The 14,889-nt window shown below is 44.2% G+C and overlaps 1 protein-coding gene across 2 annotated transcripts in view; it reads right to left on the bottom strand.

Annotated features, from left to right (window-relative positions):
• RNF130 (ring finger protein 130) overlaps window positions 1-14,889 on the bottom strand; it is a 53,278-nt gene extending 38,389 nt beyond the window's left edge. Inside the window, exons 1-2 of one of the 2 annotated variants that reach the window (XM_083798838.1) lie at window positions 14,085-14,889; window positions 4,360-4,554 (exon numbers count right to left, since the gene is read on the bottom strand). In XM_083798838.1, coding sequence (XP_083654964.1) covers window positions 4,360-4,554; window positions 14,085-14,343 — 454 coding nt within the window. In that variant the 5' untranslated portion in view covers window positions 14,344-14,889. The remainder of the gene's footprint in view (window positions 1-4,359; window positions 4,555-14,084) is intronic. The other variant, XM_083798837.1, reaches the window with a different exon arrangement.

Here is a 14,889-nt window from a genome sequence, read left to right on the forward strand (position 1 = left end):
CCAACTCCTGTTATTTCAGCTGTGGATGAGGTACCTAACATGCAGGAACACTGGGAAGAGGAAGTTCTGCAAAGCACTGAGCTTTGTGAAGGGTTTTCCCTGGCTTGCCTCTAGGGGACAATTGTTTCCTTAAGGCTCAGAATCCGTGCTCCAAACACACTTCTCTCCACGTCCTGCTAAGTGTCAGACAACTCCATCTACTACTACCTGATACACTTTCCAAATGAATATACCTACAAGAAATGCAGCGAGAAACAGATTAACTATAACTCTGTTGACACTCGTTCCCAACATTTTCAGTTAGCAAATATAAGCAAATTCACAACAGAAAATGATCAGAGATACACCAACTATGGTTAGACTATTGAAGATTGTTTTTCTTCTTTTTAAAAGCTTCAACTTCCATGAGTCACCCTTCCTTCCTTTTCACTAATATTATATATTATATATAATATATAATATTATATATATATTATAATATATATATATAATATATATAATATAACTGTAAGTTAATAGTAAAGAACAAAACTGCAACACACAATAAAATCAATTTTGAGCTGTGGATTAAAGCAGGTCTCAGGAATCCAGGGGAAGTTTTGCAGTGGATTTGGTATAGAGCTGAAATTCTTCAACACGCTCAGGCAAAATGATCTGCAAAGCACCCTGCCATGGTTTTTGTGTATCAGTGTAGCTCATAGTTTCACCAAGAGACAGTTTGTGAGAAATAGGCCAGCAGCACAGATCTGCAGCACGCAGTAGAGGTGCCACAGCCCAGGAGAGCAGCGACCCAGCTGCCAGCCCTGCAGCACCTTGCACCCAGACCAGGGACGAGCCATCAGATGGCAACAGCTCCCAACGGCTTCCTGCCCCTCCTGTCTCTGACCTAGTGACCTAAAATAATTCTCCTAAAACGCATTCGGTTTTGTCACACTTTGAAATGAGTACGTGTCTTGCCTCCTGTGCCAGCGGTTTGTCGTTGATGTTTTGTTTTAAAGCAAACGCAGGGCAATGAGACATCTCACACTTGAAAGAAAACAGTTCTTGGAAGCCAGTGGTATCGGGTAGGTCTCCCGCTGCGCTAAAGGAGGGAAAAGTCACCTTCTGTACACAATCACTAAAAAAAACACTAGGAAAAATAATGCATGGCTTCTTCAGAAGTGCAACAAAGATTTATCTTGAGGTCTGCAACTTGTGCCAAAGGCTTGAAAAGATTTAGCAACGTCAGATAAATTCTCTGAACAAGGTATTGTGTTAGAAGTTTAAATACTTCAAGAAATTTCTTCAGCACTGATGAACCCTGCTTTTTGGAACCCAGCAACTTTATTTTGATGATTTCTTCTGTATTCGTTTATATTTTTGTTTATATTTGTTCCATAAATTCTAAATACCTCATTTTTATTTTAGACGCTTCTTTGGTTTATATTCTTTTCTATAAATCCAAATAAAAATCTAGATTTCAGTAGAGTTCAATATAAAATCTAACTGTCCTGTACTTAATAAGACCATCTCCACCACATAAAAAAATAGAAAGAACTAAAATGCTGTTTTACCTGCACTTCCTTCCTATTCCCATAATTGATTATAAAGGAGACAGCTACTAAATATTTTCTCCACCACACAGGCTTTTTACATCAGACAATATTTGTTCTGCTTTAACAGAAGTAGAAAGCAAAACCACCCATAAAACTGCCTTCCTGCCAGTGATATCATAGTCTAACATAACCTATGCTGGGAAAAGATGTCCTTCATTTAGGTTGATAGAGGACATCTGCAAGAACATGTAAAATACATTTATTCTACATGTGCACAGAAATACATACAAGGATATGTGGAGAGAAAATGATGTTTCAAATAAGATTAGCAGAAACGTACACAAAAAGTGTTTCACCAATTCCTTTAGGTCAATACCTATTTTAAAATTAACTTGAAGTTGAAGGTACAGAGACTTAGTGGAGTACCACATAAGAAAAAGCAAGTTTTGATACTAGCAATAAAAACTATTCATTTAATACGAACAGAGATGAAAGACTGACTCAAGAGCGACAGCTGTTAGGTGGTCACCAGAAGGAATTTATATTCTGTTAAGCAGTATGTTGAGCACGGACAAATTTCCACAACATTAGAATTTTCAAATGTGTGTTCAAGCATAAAATAACTTGGAAAAAATATTAATTCCATGTGTGAGATCTGCTTACTGAGGTTTTTTTTTTTTTTTAAATAGGGAATCACCTCCCTGCAGGTTCAAGATGAGCAACGTGCATAAATTTGTGTAATGTTTTAATTACTTTTAGCACAGACGTTGCCAAAACTGGTGACTAGAATTCATGTAAAGGTCAAGGCAGGAAAGCACACGGTTCAGAGTATGCATTATCAGCACTTGCTGTTTTCCTCTCTAATTCACCAGGCAGACAAAATAGAACTCAGGTTGTGCAAGTAACAGTATAAAAACTACGGCGCAGATATAAAGCCTATTTCTACCTGTTTGTACAAGGGAAATACGATGACCAGGTTCACGACTGCCTAAGACTGTTACAAAAGGGCACTGTGAAGAATGCATGTTTTAAAGAACGGAAGAACAGCACTAGTCATTGTATGTAAATAAGACAAGCTTGTTGGCTGACCTTCATTTTCATTTTCTATCAATTTAATTTAACACACTTGACTTCAAGAGCAGCAGAATACACATGGTCAACTCCTCCTGACCTTCAGGAACAGAAAATGCTGAAGAGAAGAGGTGTAGCACACTAGCATACCTAGTTGGCAGATGATGTCGTTGTTCTCCACCTCAAAAGCATACATATATCAGTGATAAGATTGATAAGACAGAAGAAGGAAGATTTGAGAAGGCCGTGACTGTTCCAGTACAGGTTCATGAATTGATACTGTGCTTGGAAACACAATCACAGGGTTAATGGAATGGTGGATGCCAAACCTTCACTGTGCTGAAGTTAACACCAAAGGACCAGCCTGCATCTCACACTTACACACACTAGCAGTTCTTACCTCTAGCAAACAGGAAGCTACTTAAGGGAAGCCCAGCAAAACACAGATTGCTAAACAGACCTCCTACATGATCAGAACAGTCAAAACAAGAACCATGGAGTGGCACTCCTCTTTATTATAGCAGATAAATATTACCATATTGTATTATTTTGCTAGAACATGGGGCTTTTTGCCTGCGGATTAGTTGCAGAAGTGTCTAAAGGAAGGGTACATAAGATAAAAACAGCTTCAACGGGCTTAGGATTGCTATATGCAGGTCTGAATTTCCCTGGAAAATTTCTGTGGTGTACAGAATTGGGAAGGTCAGACTCCACTAAATCAGAAGAAGCCACAAGACATTTCCATTAAGTGACGTCTAGTGAGAGGAAGGGGAGAAGCAACCATAGCACTTCAGTAGAAGAATTCCATTCTAATTGTGACAATATGCAGAGAAATAACTAGGAAATTCCAGTTTCTAAGCAACCCCTGGTGCTTAAAGAAAGAACTGAAATGAAAACCTCTATAAAAAAAGCTACCAGCAGTACAGCCATCAAATACAGAAACAGGCCTTTTCTGATTAAGCTAAATAATTCCAAAGTGAGAACATCTAGAAAAATTAAAAGTGTAGTTAGCAGAACTGCAAAAAATCATTTTTAACCACGGAGTTTTATTTTTATTTTTTAAAGTCTGAGAGTCCAACCAGCTGTAGTTATTCACTAGTAACAGCAAACTTGGACATGGATAACCCTATAAAGGGGAAGCCAGTAAAAACCTCAACTTTCAGCATTGCTCTAGACCAGCAGTAATCTAATTGTAGACTGCTTAACACAGAGCAATTGCTCTCTGAATCACTGAGCACCATACAAGAATCAACAAAGATGCCTCACAGAAAGACTAACCTCTGTAAACTGTCATAAAAAAGCAAGCAAACTCAGATTCTGATATAACTTAATATTTGAAAGTCCCCACCATAAACAGCCAGTTGGAGACATGCTACTGCATAAATTCTTCAGTTGCACATGCTTTGTAGAATGCTAGACCTGCTGTTATATTATGTTTGCTTTTCATCTCAGCCAGGTTTGAAACACCTATAAGATCTTAGGAGTCAGCTATTTCCTCAAGCCAAATCTCCCATATCCCTTCTACAGAAGAAAATGTTCCTTATTGGATAAAGTGTACACTAAAGCTAAGTAACTTCTTTCAGAGTTATTGGCTTATTTCACTATATTGCATACATGTAAACATCATTAGAGAACAGGCTGTTTCAAATAGCATCATCTGTGTACTGCCAAGAGCACTTTAGCAATGGTTTATGTGGCAAAAGAGTACTCAGGCAAAAAAGAATTATAGTGAAAGAGATTGCATTTTATTTACCTTGATGAGTCATCGTGACAGGTTCTTCACTGGATATATTGTTGTAAATGACCACAGCTGTAGCATTATGTGAAGCTGCTCGCAGTATTTTCTCTCTAAACGTACAGTTTCCTCGCTGTAGTAAAGCAATCCACTGCTTGGTGTTCGGTGGAACTTGGAAACGTGTTCGAGGGTCGCAGCCCAGGCGATCTGCAACTGAAATTGGACACACATTCAGACAAACGTCAATTTGTTAGACCATCCAAAAAGAAAAATAATTCAGCAAAACTTGAAGCTAGTTTTTGTTATGCACTAGGAAGCTACTGCCCTCTGGTTAATACAGCCTAAAGCTAATTGCATTCTTAAGGCAAAAAAGTCTTCTTTAGAAGCTCAATCTCGCACGCTGAAGGCTGTCACTATATGCCCAAGAATTAGGCTCAGTAACACAAGCTATTTTTAACTCCAGTGCAGCTATAACAGTGAATTTACATTTGAATCAATACCTGCCTACAGGCTGAAAAACACTAGAATATGGTTCATATGCTATAGGCACTTACCAAACAGCTCTTTATTAGTCATTCTGGGTAGGGTAACTTTTTTTTTTTTTGTTTTAATGCAGTCATAAACATCACTGCAGTGGAAAGTATAACTAAACAAAGGAGGCTGTGAACACGAGGGTTCAGAGCGGTTATCTGCCGTGTGCAGGCTACTGTAAAAAAGGACGACAGTAAGAGCTGATGTTGTAAAAACCCCGCAGCAACATCGGCTTTTTACACATGCACATTTTGTCTACAGGGAAGTACATTCGAATTTATGAGGAAACAAATGGTTTTGCAAACACGATGCACTCCAGTTGTGAGCTAAACAGCTACCGATGCTGCAAAAGAAAAGTAATAGAAATGGCAAATGCCAGACATATCTAATTTCAACAGTATGCAAAGCTTTTTTTTTTTTTTTTGTATTTTTTGACGCTGTAACGTATCCTGGAGCAACCAAAACCCACACGATCTGTGTACAAAGCGTACAAATGCAATGTGGAAGATGGCTTCACAGTGCAGCAGCTGAAACTGATGAAAGATGTTTCTGTTTACACAAGTGAAGACCTGCACTCCAGTCTGACACACTGGTGGCGTTATTAAGGAATTTTTAGAAATTCAGAGCCAAAAGCAACTTAAAATACACATTTACCCTGTCAAATGTCACGTCATCTCTGGCTACTAAAAATGGTTGGGATAAAGGGTGGTTTTTCAAGACGCTTTATCTACAACAATTTATCTACATAATAGTTCTGAAAACTGTTGCAGTTAATAAGAGATTGAAATGAAGCGTCTCATAAAATTTCGTTTTAATGAAGCGAGTTCGTCAGCTCAGGCTAGGGAATTTCAGCAAGAGGCCTACCACGAAAGCATCCAGTTTAAGGTATTAGCTGGAAACAAAACAGAAGTGCTTTCAGCTTAACAAAGCTCAGGTTAAAACATTTGACAGATAAGACTATTGGGCTATTTAAATCTTATCTGAAAGAGACTTTTCTCTGCTTACTCAAAGAAAATTAGCGCAGATGAATCTCTATCACAGCAGTCACACAGGAAATCGTTTCATCTCTTCATCTGGGCTTGAAAGGCCTCTCCCCGCCCCGGTGGAAGGAGGGCGGGCAGCCAGATATAAGCAAATACTTCTCACAGTCTCGTTTTTCAGGACTGTATTAAGACATTTGAGGCTTGGAAGGCTATCTGCAGTATTTTTATACTTGTAGGGGTTTTAAGTTTTTTGTTCCTCCCTTTATATTTTTATTCTTGCATTTTCCCTGGGATCACGGAACTGAAATATAGATTCTTGAGGCCAAATTTTAGAGAGTATTTCCCCCCGTTGCTCTGACATTATTACTTTAATCCCCTTGGAAACTGCTGACCAGCACTGATCCCGCAAAGTTGTTCTGGAGCATCAGGAAGAGCAAGGATCACAGGGGTACGCTCACAGCCACTGCAGTCCTTAATACAAGACAACAGGGCTTTTTTAAGAGGAATTGTAGTCCTTTTCCGAAATACAACAGAACCACAACACGGCACACGTGCAACCAACCTTGCCGGCCTCCATTAAGATAAAAGCCCTTCCCTGTTTCGTGCACGCTTCCCACTCGTTCAGAACATTTCCACTTAAAAATGAGAGGGGGAAGCACCAGCAAACTACGACAGGAAGTTTTGCAAGCCTTGAAAGCTCCAAAATAAAAAAAAAAAATCACATTCTTCTCTAGTGAAAACAGATTCAAGATTCTCAGGTGTGAAACAGCCTCTGAAAGCTACCATTCACTAAATGGTCACTGTTCCACAGAGCCTCCTCAGGCTGCTAAAATTAACTCTGAAAGCAGACGCTGCGGCCAAAAATTCTGTAATATACGGGAAGGAAGAAGAGCAGGAACCCTATGGATTATGCACATGGACCGAGCGTGATCACTTCAGTGCAATCAAAGCTAAAATACAGAGCGGTAACAAAAATGGCCCCAAAATCTAGATTACGTGTTATTAACTAGAATAGAAAATCAAAAGCAATAAAAGGGAAAAGGCATCTGGAAAAGGGAGGTAGCATTCCGAAAAGTCTGTTATACAATCCGGTTTTATAAAGCTTATGTAGGCACCTTTAAACTCCAAATTTCAAGCCACACAAATTGAAATGCTGACAGGGAAAGCAGTAAGAGATAAAAACAGCATCTGTGGGAAAAGTAGCACAAATTTTCTACCACAGTAGAGATCAAAGTCTCTCAGAGCTGTGGACAGAGCTACAAAACGTTACTGGACCAACAGGATTAGGAAGCGAGATGTCCCAATACTGAAGCTTTCCAGGCGTAGACCAACAACCACCACGACACAAACAGCATGTTATCACTGATGAGGTGATTTGGTATGTCCTGATGAAGATTTAACTGACAATATTACTTTTGCACTAAGTAACAATAATATTACTGAAAATCTTTTTTTTTTTTTTTAAATACACCTGAACTGAGTAACTACAAGTCACTTGAGAATTAGTACAAAGTCACAACCCACTTTACATTAGCATCCTATTTACATCACACAGATGTTAAGGAAACTGTTTGCTTTTAACCAAATAAAATTCAGGAACAATAGTGAAAAGTCCGTTTTTCTCTGCTCATCTTTTCAATACACTTAATACGCTCCAAAAAGAGGCCAAGTCTTATAGGCATGCTCAGCCTTCCAACATAGCCAGCTGGCTACAATAAAACATCTGCTATACACCTAACCTGCCAGGCACATCAATTTGCATTGTAAGGGACAGATAAATGAACAGTGTCAGCAGGAATCATCATTGATAGCTCCCCATTACCATGTCATCTACGCTCAGTTGTCCAAAGTCCAGTTGGGATCTAGAAGACTGGGACTTGCAAATATTACCTGGATGATGTCCACGCCAGAATGAAAAGCGCTTTCACATTAAATTAGAGTTATTCTAAAACAAATAGCTCATACATAAAAAGATATGATCAGAAGTCACTCATGCAACTTTATAATTGCAGAAAACGTAGGGAAACAGCTTCCTGTATGGTTATAGGCACGCTACTGTTCAAGATGATTTGAAATATAAGTTATTTACTCCACCTTTCCTTTCTTTGTGTCTGCCTATGTATCAAGAACACGTTGGCAAAAAGATAGTTTTCTGTTAAGAGTGGTAACCTGCGGGGTTAAAGAGCGATGTTCAATTTTCTTGTAAATAGCTCCCTCCCTACTGTAAGCCCCACCACCACCGAGGAGCCTCTTTCCAGAAGCATCAGCTGGGATTTCAGCACCCACAAGTCAGGCTGCATGTTTGTTCCAGCTTTAGGAGAGCTTCAGTTTCCTCTTGCACAACACACAAGACTGCTCAACTTGCATATAATCGTTTCTCTTTTTTTTTTTTTTCTTTTTTTTTTTAAGTTCAAGAGCCCTTCCCACTGAAGGACGGTACTATTTGTGACAGCATTTTAGGGACTCATGTGAAAGAAGTTGATACTACAATAGATCCAACCAGGCTTCCTCAGCTGCTGAAGATTGAAGCCTACATCTGAACAGCAACAGCGCTTTCCTCCTCATCTTTTCCAGTTGCTCACCAGGTCCTTTAGCTTTCCCCTCCAAGAGGGAGGGCCCGTTTTGTGGTAGCAAAAATGAAATGAATAGGTCAGCTGTCAGAGCAATAAAGGCTTTGTGAGAAGTACACACCTGCCTGAACGTAGACTCTGTTCCCTTCTACCTCTGAACCACGACTGGGTTTGCTTTCCTTCCCATACGGGGTGTTCGCGCTGCTTTCGCTCTGTCCAGCGCACACCTGTGATGGCCCACTTCAAAAGAAAGGCCATGGCTGCGGTGTTGTCTGTTATCAAGGCTTTGCCCCCTTTCCACAGGGAAATCTCAGTGCCAGAACCCCACGATCCTGGGCATTAACTATTTTATATCATTCTTTATCTTATTTCCCCCCCCCCCCCCCTTTTTTTTTTAAATGGTCAGATACCTCGACTGACCGCATCTCAGCTAACGCTCTGTTCTCTCAGGCCAGCATCAGTCGCCAGGGCTGGTCTCGACTACACGTACAGAAATCGTTTCACAGTCTGACCTTCAGTCGCTGTAATACAATAGGTGGAAAGACACCATTGATATCTGAGGGGAGCACATCCGAAGACTCACTGGGAAAGAAGGCAGCCTGCAGAAGACGCAATCCCACGCAGCCCGCGCTGCCCAGGCGGGCACCACGCGGTGCACCCGACTGCAGAACAGACCCGTGCAACGCGATTACGTTCCTGATAAACAAAAAGGATAAAGTTTCCAGAAACGGAATTCAGCTGGGGAATTTATAAGAGCAGCACAGCAGCATTGATTCTTTCCTATTTCAGGGAAGGCTCCTCGTACTTGCTATCCAATTACGGCTTAATAGCACACCTGTAACACGCACATTTTCTCCAATACATTGGTACTTGTGTTATTATCAGCACAGCCCTTTCTCAAGCCAGTTATAATTCCTGCTTTTTAAAAGTTGCATTAATGAGTTACACGTGGCAGCATTTTATTTTCAGCAGCTATTTCAGGTAATTGCTTTGACTAAAGTTGGCTTTACCACCAGGAGAAACTCTTTGCACAAGAGGCAATCTTGTTTCAGGAAAGAAGTTAAACAAAAGAAAGTCAGCGAAGCCGAGTCCCGTAATAGTTAATCTCGTTAGCTCAATAAGTGTACTACAATTACAGCTATAAACTGCAATATAAAGACCAGTTTTGTTATCACTTAATGACTACTAATTAAGCTGGATACTGAGACGAGTGGTAAAGGATGCATGCACAGCACACACTTTTCCCTCCACTAAGCTGCACTTCTTGATGCATTTGCTTGTTCCGTTTTCTTACGGCCTGATGTTTTGTATTCCGGGCAGGAGGGAACACGCACTTTTGCCTGGATATCACCGAAAGCTCTGCAGTTCCCAGGAAAGTGTCATTTTAGACCTTCTGCAGCTAAAACCTGTTCACATAACGTGTTTATAAAGTGTCACTGCTACAGAACGCTATAGCACCACACACAAGCTATACCTCCAACCCTGCTCTCACGCCAGTATTTGTTCCCTACCTCCACCTTGTCCTAAGGTGCTTTTTTCTGCTTTCTAAAGCACTGTCCCAGTCCCCAGGGACATGACCCAGGGCCCAGGAGCTCTCACACAGCATCACCTGCCCTGCGTGCAGCCCATCCCATCCCACCCCTAGGCTTGGACTCACCGCCAGCATTTCACTTCCATCGGTCCCACCTCCGTCACCCCCTGGCCTCCCCACCCGAGCACCCAACCCAACAAACCTTGCCTCCTGCTGGCTGCCAGCAAGGGAACTGCTGAGATCACGCCAGGCTCCGCTCCCAGCCCTCAGGTTCCCATCCAAGCCCAGAGAAATCAGAGCAACCCCAAGCTGACAGCCACGGGAGAGCCCTGCTAAGCACGGATAACATTTCTGGGGGAACTAATCCCCAAAGCGCAGCAGTTTCTACCCAGAATCAAAGACAGTTTTCCGTGACCTCTGGCTCAGCTCGAGATAGCGAGAGGAAGGCGCTGGCCAGGCCCCGCGCAAGCCGGGGACAGAACGCCCATGCATGCACCTAAGGCGAGAGTTTTGGGTGAAGTATCTCGTTCCACGTGGTTACCACAAAAATAACCAAATAAGGGACTGAATGGGAAGTGCTCAGTAGCCTTACCGAACAGATGACACAAACCTGACCCGTGCTGTCAGAAAAGCTGCATTTATTTGGCTGTTAAGACGCACTTTGCTATTATGCTCCCATGCAGGATGACGGAAACAGTTTTTGATACTCCACAAGCACCCAGATCCGGAAGCTCTTTAAAACTGCCTTCCAGTAAGAAGTCATTTGAGTCATAACAAAAGACTAAGAGGTTAGGGGACGTAAGAAGAGGACCTAGAGGTGGAGGACCTAGAGGTGGAAGAACTGAAGAAAGCTCGAGAGGGAAACTCAGCTGGTACGGAGCATTTAGCAGGCCTGGAGAGATGTGCACACGCGGGTGCTGTACGTGCACCCGATGGCCAGCTGCATCAGACAAATCACTCAAGCTCCACTTTTACAAGCAGCCATGGATTTACTGCCGTATCACTTACAGAGCAGCACTGCTTTTGAAAGCCAGTATCAATTTCATACGAGGGTCTATAAAAAGTCCAGGGAAGCTGTGCTTTGATACATGTATTGACATGGCAAGGTTGAACTGAAGAGAAGAGATTCTGCTAAAGAAACAGAAGTGACTGAATTTGTTCTGCACTGCAATTTAAATGATGTGTAATCACAAGGGACTGACAACTTCAAAGATAATAAAATTGTGGGCATATTCAAGAACACAAGTTAACAAGCAACCCTGCAGTGTAACACCTAACATCCCAGGCTGTGCTACTGCAAAGGGTGTATGCTCAGCTGCAGAGCACTGACCCTAAACTAGTAAACTTGGGAACTAGTAAATCCATCTACTTCCCTGCAAGCAAGGAATAAAGGATCTTAAGGCAGCATGTGAAATGTGACTTTGAAGACATTTTAGCTCTCATGCAGATGACCCAATCCAGTGGTCTGTGAACGGGTCAGTTCCTGACTCCAATGCAGTTTCAAAGCCAAGGTATCTCCAAACAGTTGCAGAGGGCTTTTCTTCTCCAAATGCAGGAGAACTGGGGATCGAGCAGATCATTTACTGCTCTAGCTGCAGAGGCTGGCACTAGCTACTTGTGTTAAAAGCTATTAAGGAAAAAAAAAAAAAAACCTTGCAAACAAGTGCTACAGCAATATAAACTGGCTGATAAAAAGGCATTAGAGCAATCACTGACAGCAGAACAGCACGGCCTTATCAAAGCCAGATATAACAAAACAGAAGAATGAAATCATGACTCTTAAGCGTTCAAGAACATCTTAACTAAGAGCATAACATACTCCAGATTTTCCTGCTACATGAAATATTTTAAAACCACATTAAGTGTGTCTTGGAAGAATTAAAACAAAATGCCTAGTATATAACCGTCTATACAGAACACTTCAGAAGAATTTTAGAGGAAGACGACAGCAGCAGCACTCGCTTTAACTACCTTCTGTTGACAAACAGTAGGAGAGAACTGAACCTCCCCAACAACCAACAACAAAGTTTTAATGACTGCAGCATGTCAAAACTGCAGTAATTCAGGCCTGCAGTTTCACAATTCCTGCTGTGCTTTCTCACTGAAATTATTCATCGCCATATACTTCAGCAACAAGGTATAAAAATACTCCTTACAGGGTGCTGAGTTATTTGGCTCTCCCCTCACCATTAGCTTGTGGTGAAGAAGCTGTCAGCCCCTCTGTGCTTTAATCTCACTTTAGTGAAGACGGTGCGTTGGAAGAGATCAGAGCAAGAGAAGTAGATTTAAAAGTAATCAGTATCAAAAGTTTTTCCTTGACAAATAATACAGCTACTAAAAGAATTAAGAGATGTGACACCCTGCACGTATCAGAACACAACAGCCTTAACCCTAAACCCTTAACCCCAAATACCTCTTGGAATAACTGGTGGATGCCCAGCACTGTCAGGACAGCCTCCTTTAACGCAGAGGACACGAGTTGCGGTGTCTGAGGGATACCAGGAAGCAGAAGATGAAGGGAAGACGGAGCCTACCCGGTGAGAACTGACCGAAAGCATCACTAAAGGTAAGATTTGAAGTATGAATGAAAGTCCTTTTGCAGCAGGCTTGCTCAAGGATTTATTCCCTCCCTCTGCCCCCACAAAGGTGCTATTTAAATATATTCTAATTAACACTTCATAAAGCTAATGAAATAGAGCTTCAATGAAACCGGCAAGCATGTACAGATGCACAGCCTGCTCCATATATACTAGTAGCAGGTAAGAAGCTGCCTAGCAGGAGGTATTTGGCTCTGAAGAAGCATCAAAATATTTTCCTGATCTTAAGATTTGGTAAATCCTCAGGAGGTTTTAATAATACAGTAGTTATTGACTCATCAGAAAAAAAAAGAGACAAAACAAAAACAAACCCTCTTAATATTCACCGCTTGCAGCCTAGTTTTAATTGATTATATTATTTAATGCATTATTCAGAGCTTTACTGCCCAGAAGACAGGTTGGGACCACTGTGATCCATCAAGCGGTCCATTTCTTAAAAGATGGCAGTTGAGATAGTGTCATGAAAGGTTTTTAAAATAAGATACTATTAAAATCACATCATTGTGACTGAATGCCTCATTTCAAACAAAAACCAAGATAATACTCTCACCCGTTTAAGTTAGCATTCTCTATAAAACCTAACATTTCTCAGAAAAGAACGAATGGACAACAGCCTCACTTAAAAATAAACCTGGGAAGCAAGACGCAGCGTTCAGCACTACAAAGTTGAGCACATTTTGGCCTGGACATGAGAGTAACAGCCCGATGGCTCCAGTCATTCAGAGTCTTGATGGACGGCTTAAAAAGCATTTTTGCGAAACGTTCACTCAATAATCATGACTCCATGCAGCTGCAAAAGCTTAAGGCCTTCCAGATGCATATCCATCGCAGTGAGCACCGTGCAGCTGCTCTGACATTCACAGCAATGCTGTAACCATGCTGCTAGCCATCTCTACCGACTCTTTGTAGCTTAGAAATAAAGCCTACATCCCTCCACACGACCAGCCTACTCGGACTAAACCCATTATGCTTCGCCGAGCTGTTATTGAAGCCAGATCATGGATTTTTTTTTTCCTTTTTTTCCCCGTGGGCAACTTCTCCCTGCTCTTTTCCCAGAGCTCTCTAGGAAAGTCTGCAAAGCTCAGACAAAGGCCAACAGCCTCGCCGACGAGCGAGAAGAGGCCGAGGTGGGCAGAAACGGGAGCGGATGGAGTGGCAAGGAGCGGGGACCCCTGGCAGCATCGGGGACCCCTGGCAGCAGTAGTGGGGACCCCCAGGCAGCATCGGGGACCCCCAACAGCATCAGAGACCCCTGGCAAGTGCAGTTGGGACCCTGAGCAGCATCGGGGACCCCTGGCAAGTGCAATGGGGATCCCCAACAGCATCAGAGACCCCTGGCAAGTGCAGTGGGGACCCTGAGCAGCATCGGGGACCCCTGACAGGCGCAGCGGGGACCCCCAACAGCATCAGAGACCCCTGGCAAGTGCAGTGGGGACCCCCAGCAGCATCGGGGACCCCTGACAGGAGCAGCGGGGACCCCCAGCAGAGGCAGGGACCCCCCGCCAGCTCCTCCCCCCCCCCAGGCCGTTACCTCCGTTGATGGGCACGGGAGCCACCAGCAGGCCCTTGACCTCCACCTTGGGGGAATCCTGCCCGTAGCGGCCGCGGTCGATCCTGAGCAGCGTGGGGCCGCCCCGCTCGGGGCTCAGCACCGTCACGTTGATGAGGGCGGTGTAGTACGCCTGGCTGGCGTTGTCGGCTCCGGCCGGCCAGAGCCAGCAGTGCCACAGCAGCAGCAGCAGCACCGAGGAGCCGCCGGTCGGGGGCCGCCGGCCCCGCCGCGGGTTCATCTTCGCCTCCGGGCGGAACCGAACCGGCGGTCACGGCTGACCTGGGGCCGGGCCCCCCGCTCCGGTCCGGCACGGGGGGGTGGCAGCGAGGCACGTTATCCCATCTGCCGGCCCGGGGAGGGAGACGGAGCGAAAGCAGGCGGCGGGAGGGGGGGGAGGAGAGCGCGGGCTCATGCCATGGGAGGAGCCAGGGAAGTGGCGGCGGGTCCCGCTCCGCTGAGGGGCTGGGGAGGGGGGGGTAGGGGTAGGGGCGAGCCCCTCTCCGCCGGCCCCGCAGCTCAGGGCGCCGCGCTCATGCTGCCGCCGGAGGGACGCGGGCGGGCACCGGGGGCGAGAAGGAGGAAGAGGAGGCGGTCCCCGCAGGCGGCCGCTGGGCTGAGGCTCGGCTTAGTGCGGCGGGCGGCGCGATCCGCTGCTGGCCCGGCCGGCTGCCCCGGCCGGCGGCTGCCGCCCCATGCCCGGCCCTGCCCTGCCCTGCCCGGCTCCGCTCCGCGGCCGCCTCGCTCCGCGCCCGGCGCCCCGACTGCAGCCCGGCGCCGCCCGCAC

The sequence above is a fragment of the Anser anser genome (assembly GCF_964211835.1).
Source record: "Anser anser genome assembly, chromosome: 14".
In the NCBI taxonomy this organism is placed as follows: Eukaryota; Metazoa; Chordata; class Aves; order Anseriformes; family Anatidae; genus Anser; species Anser anser.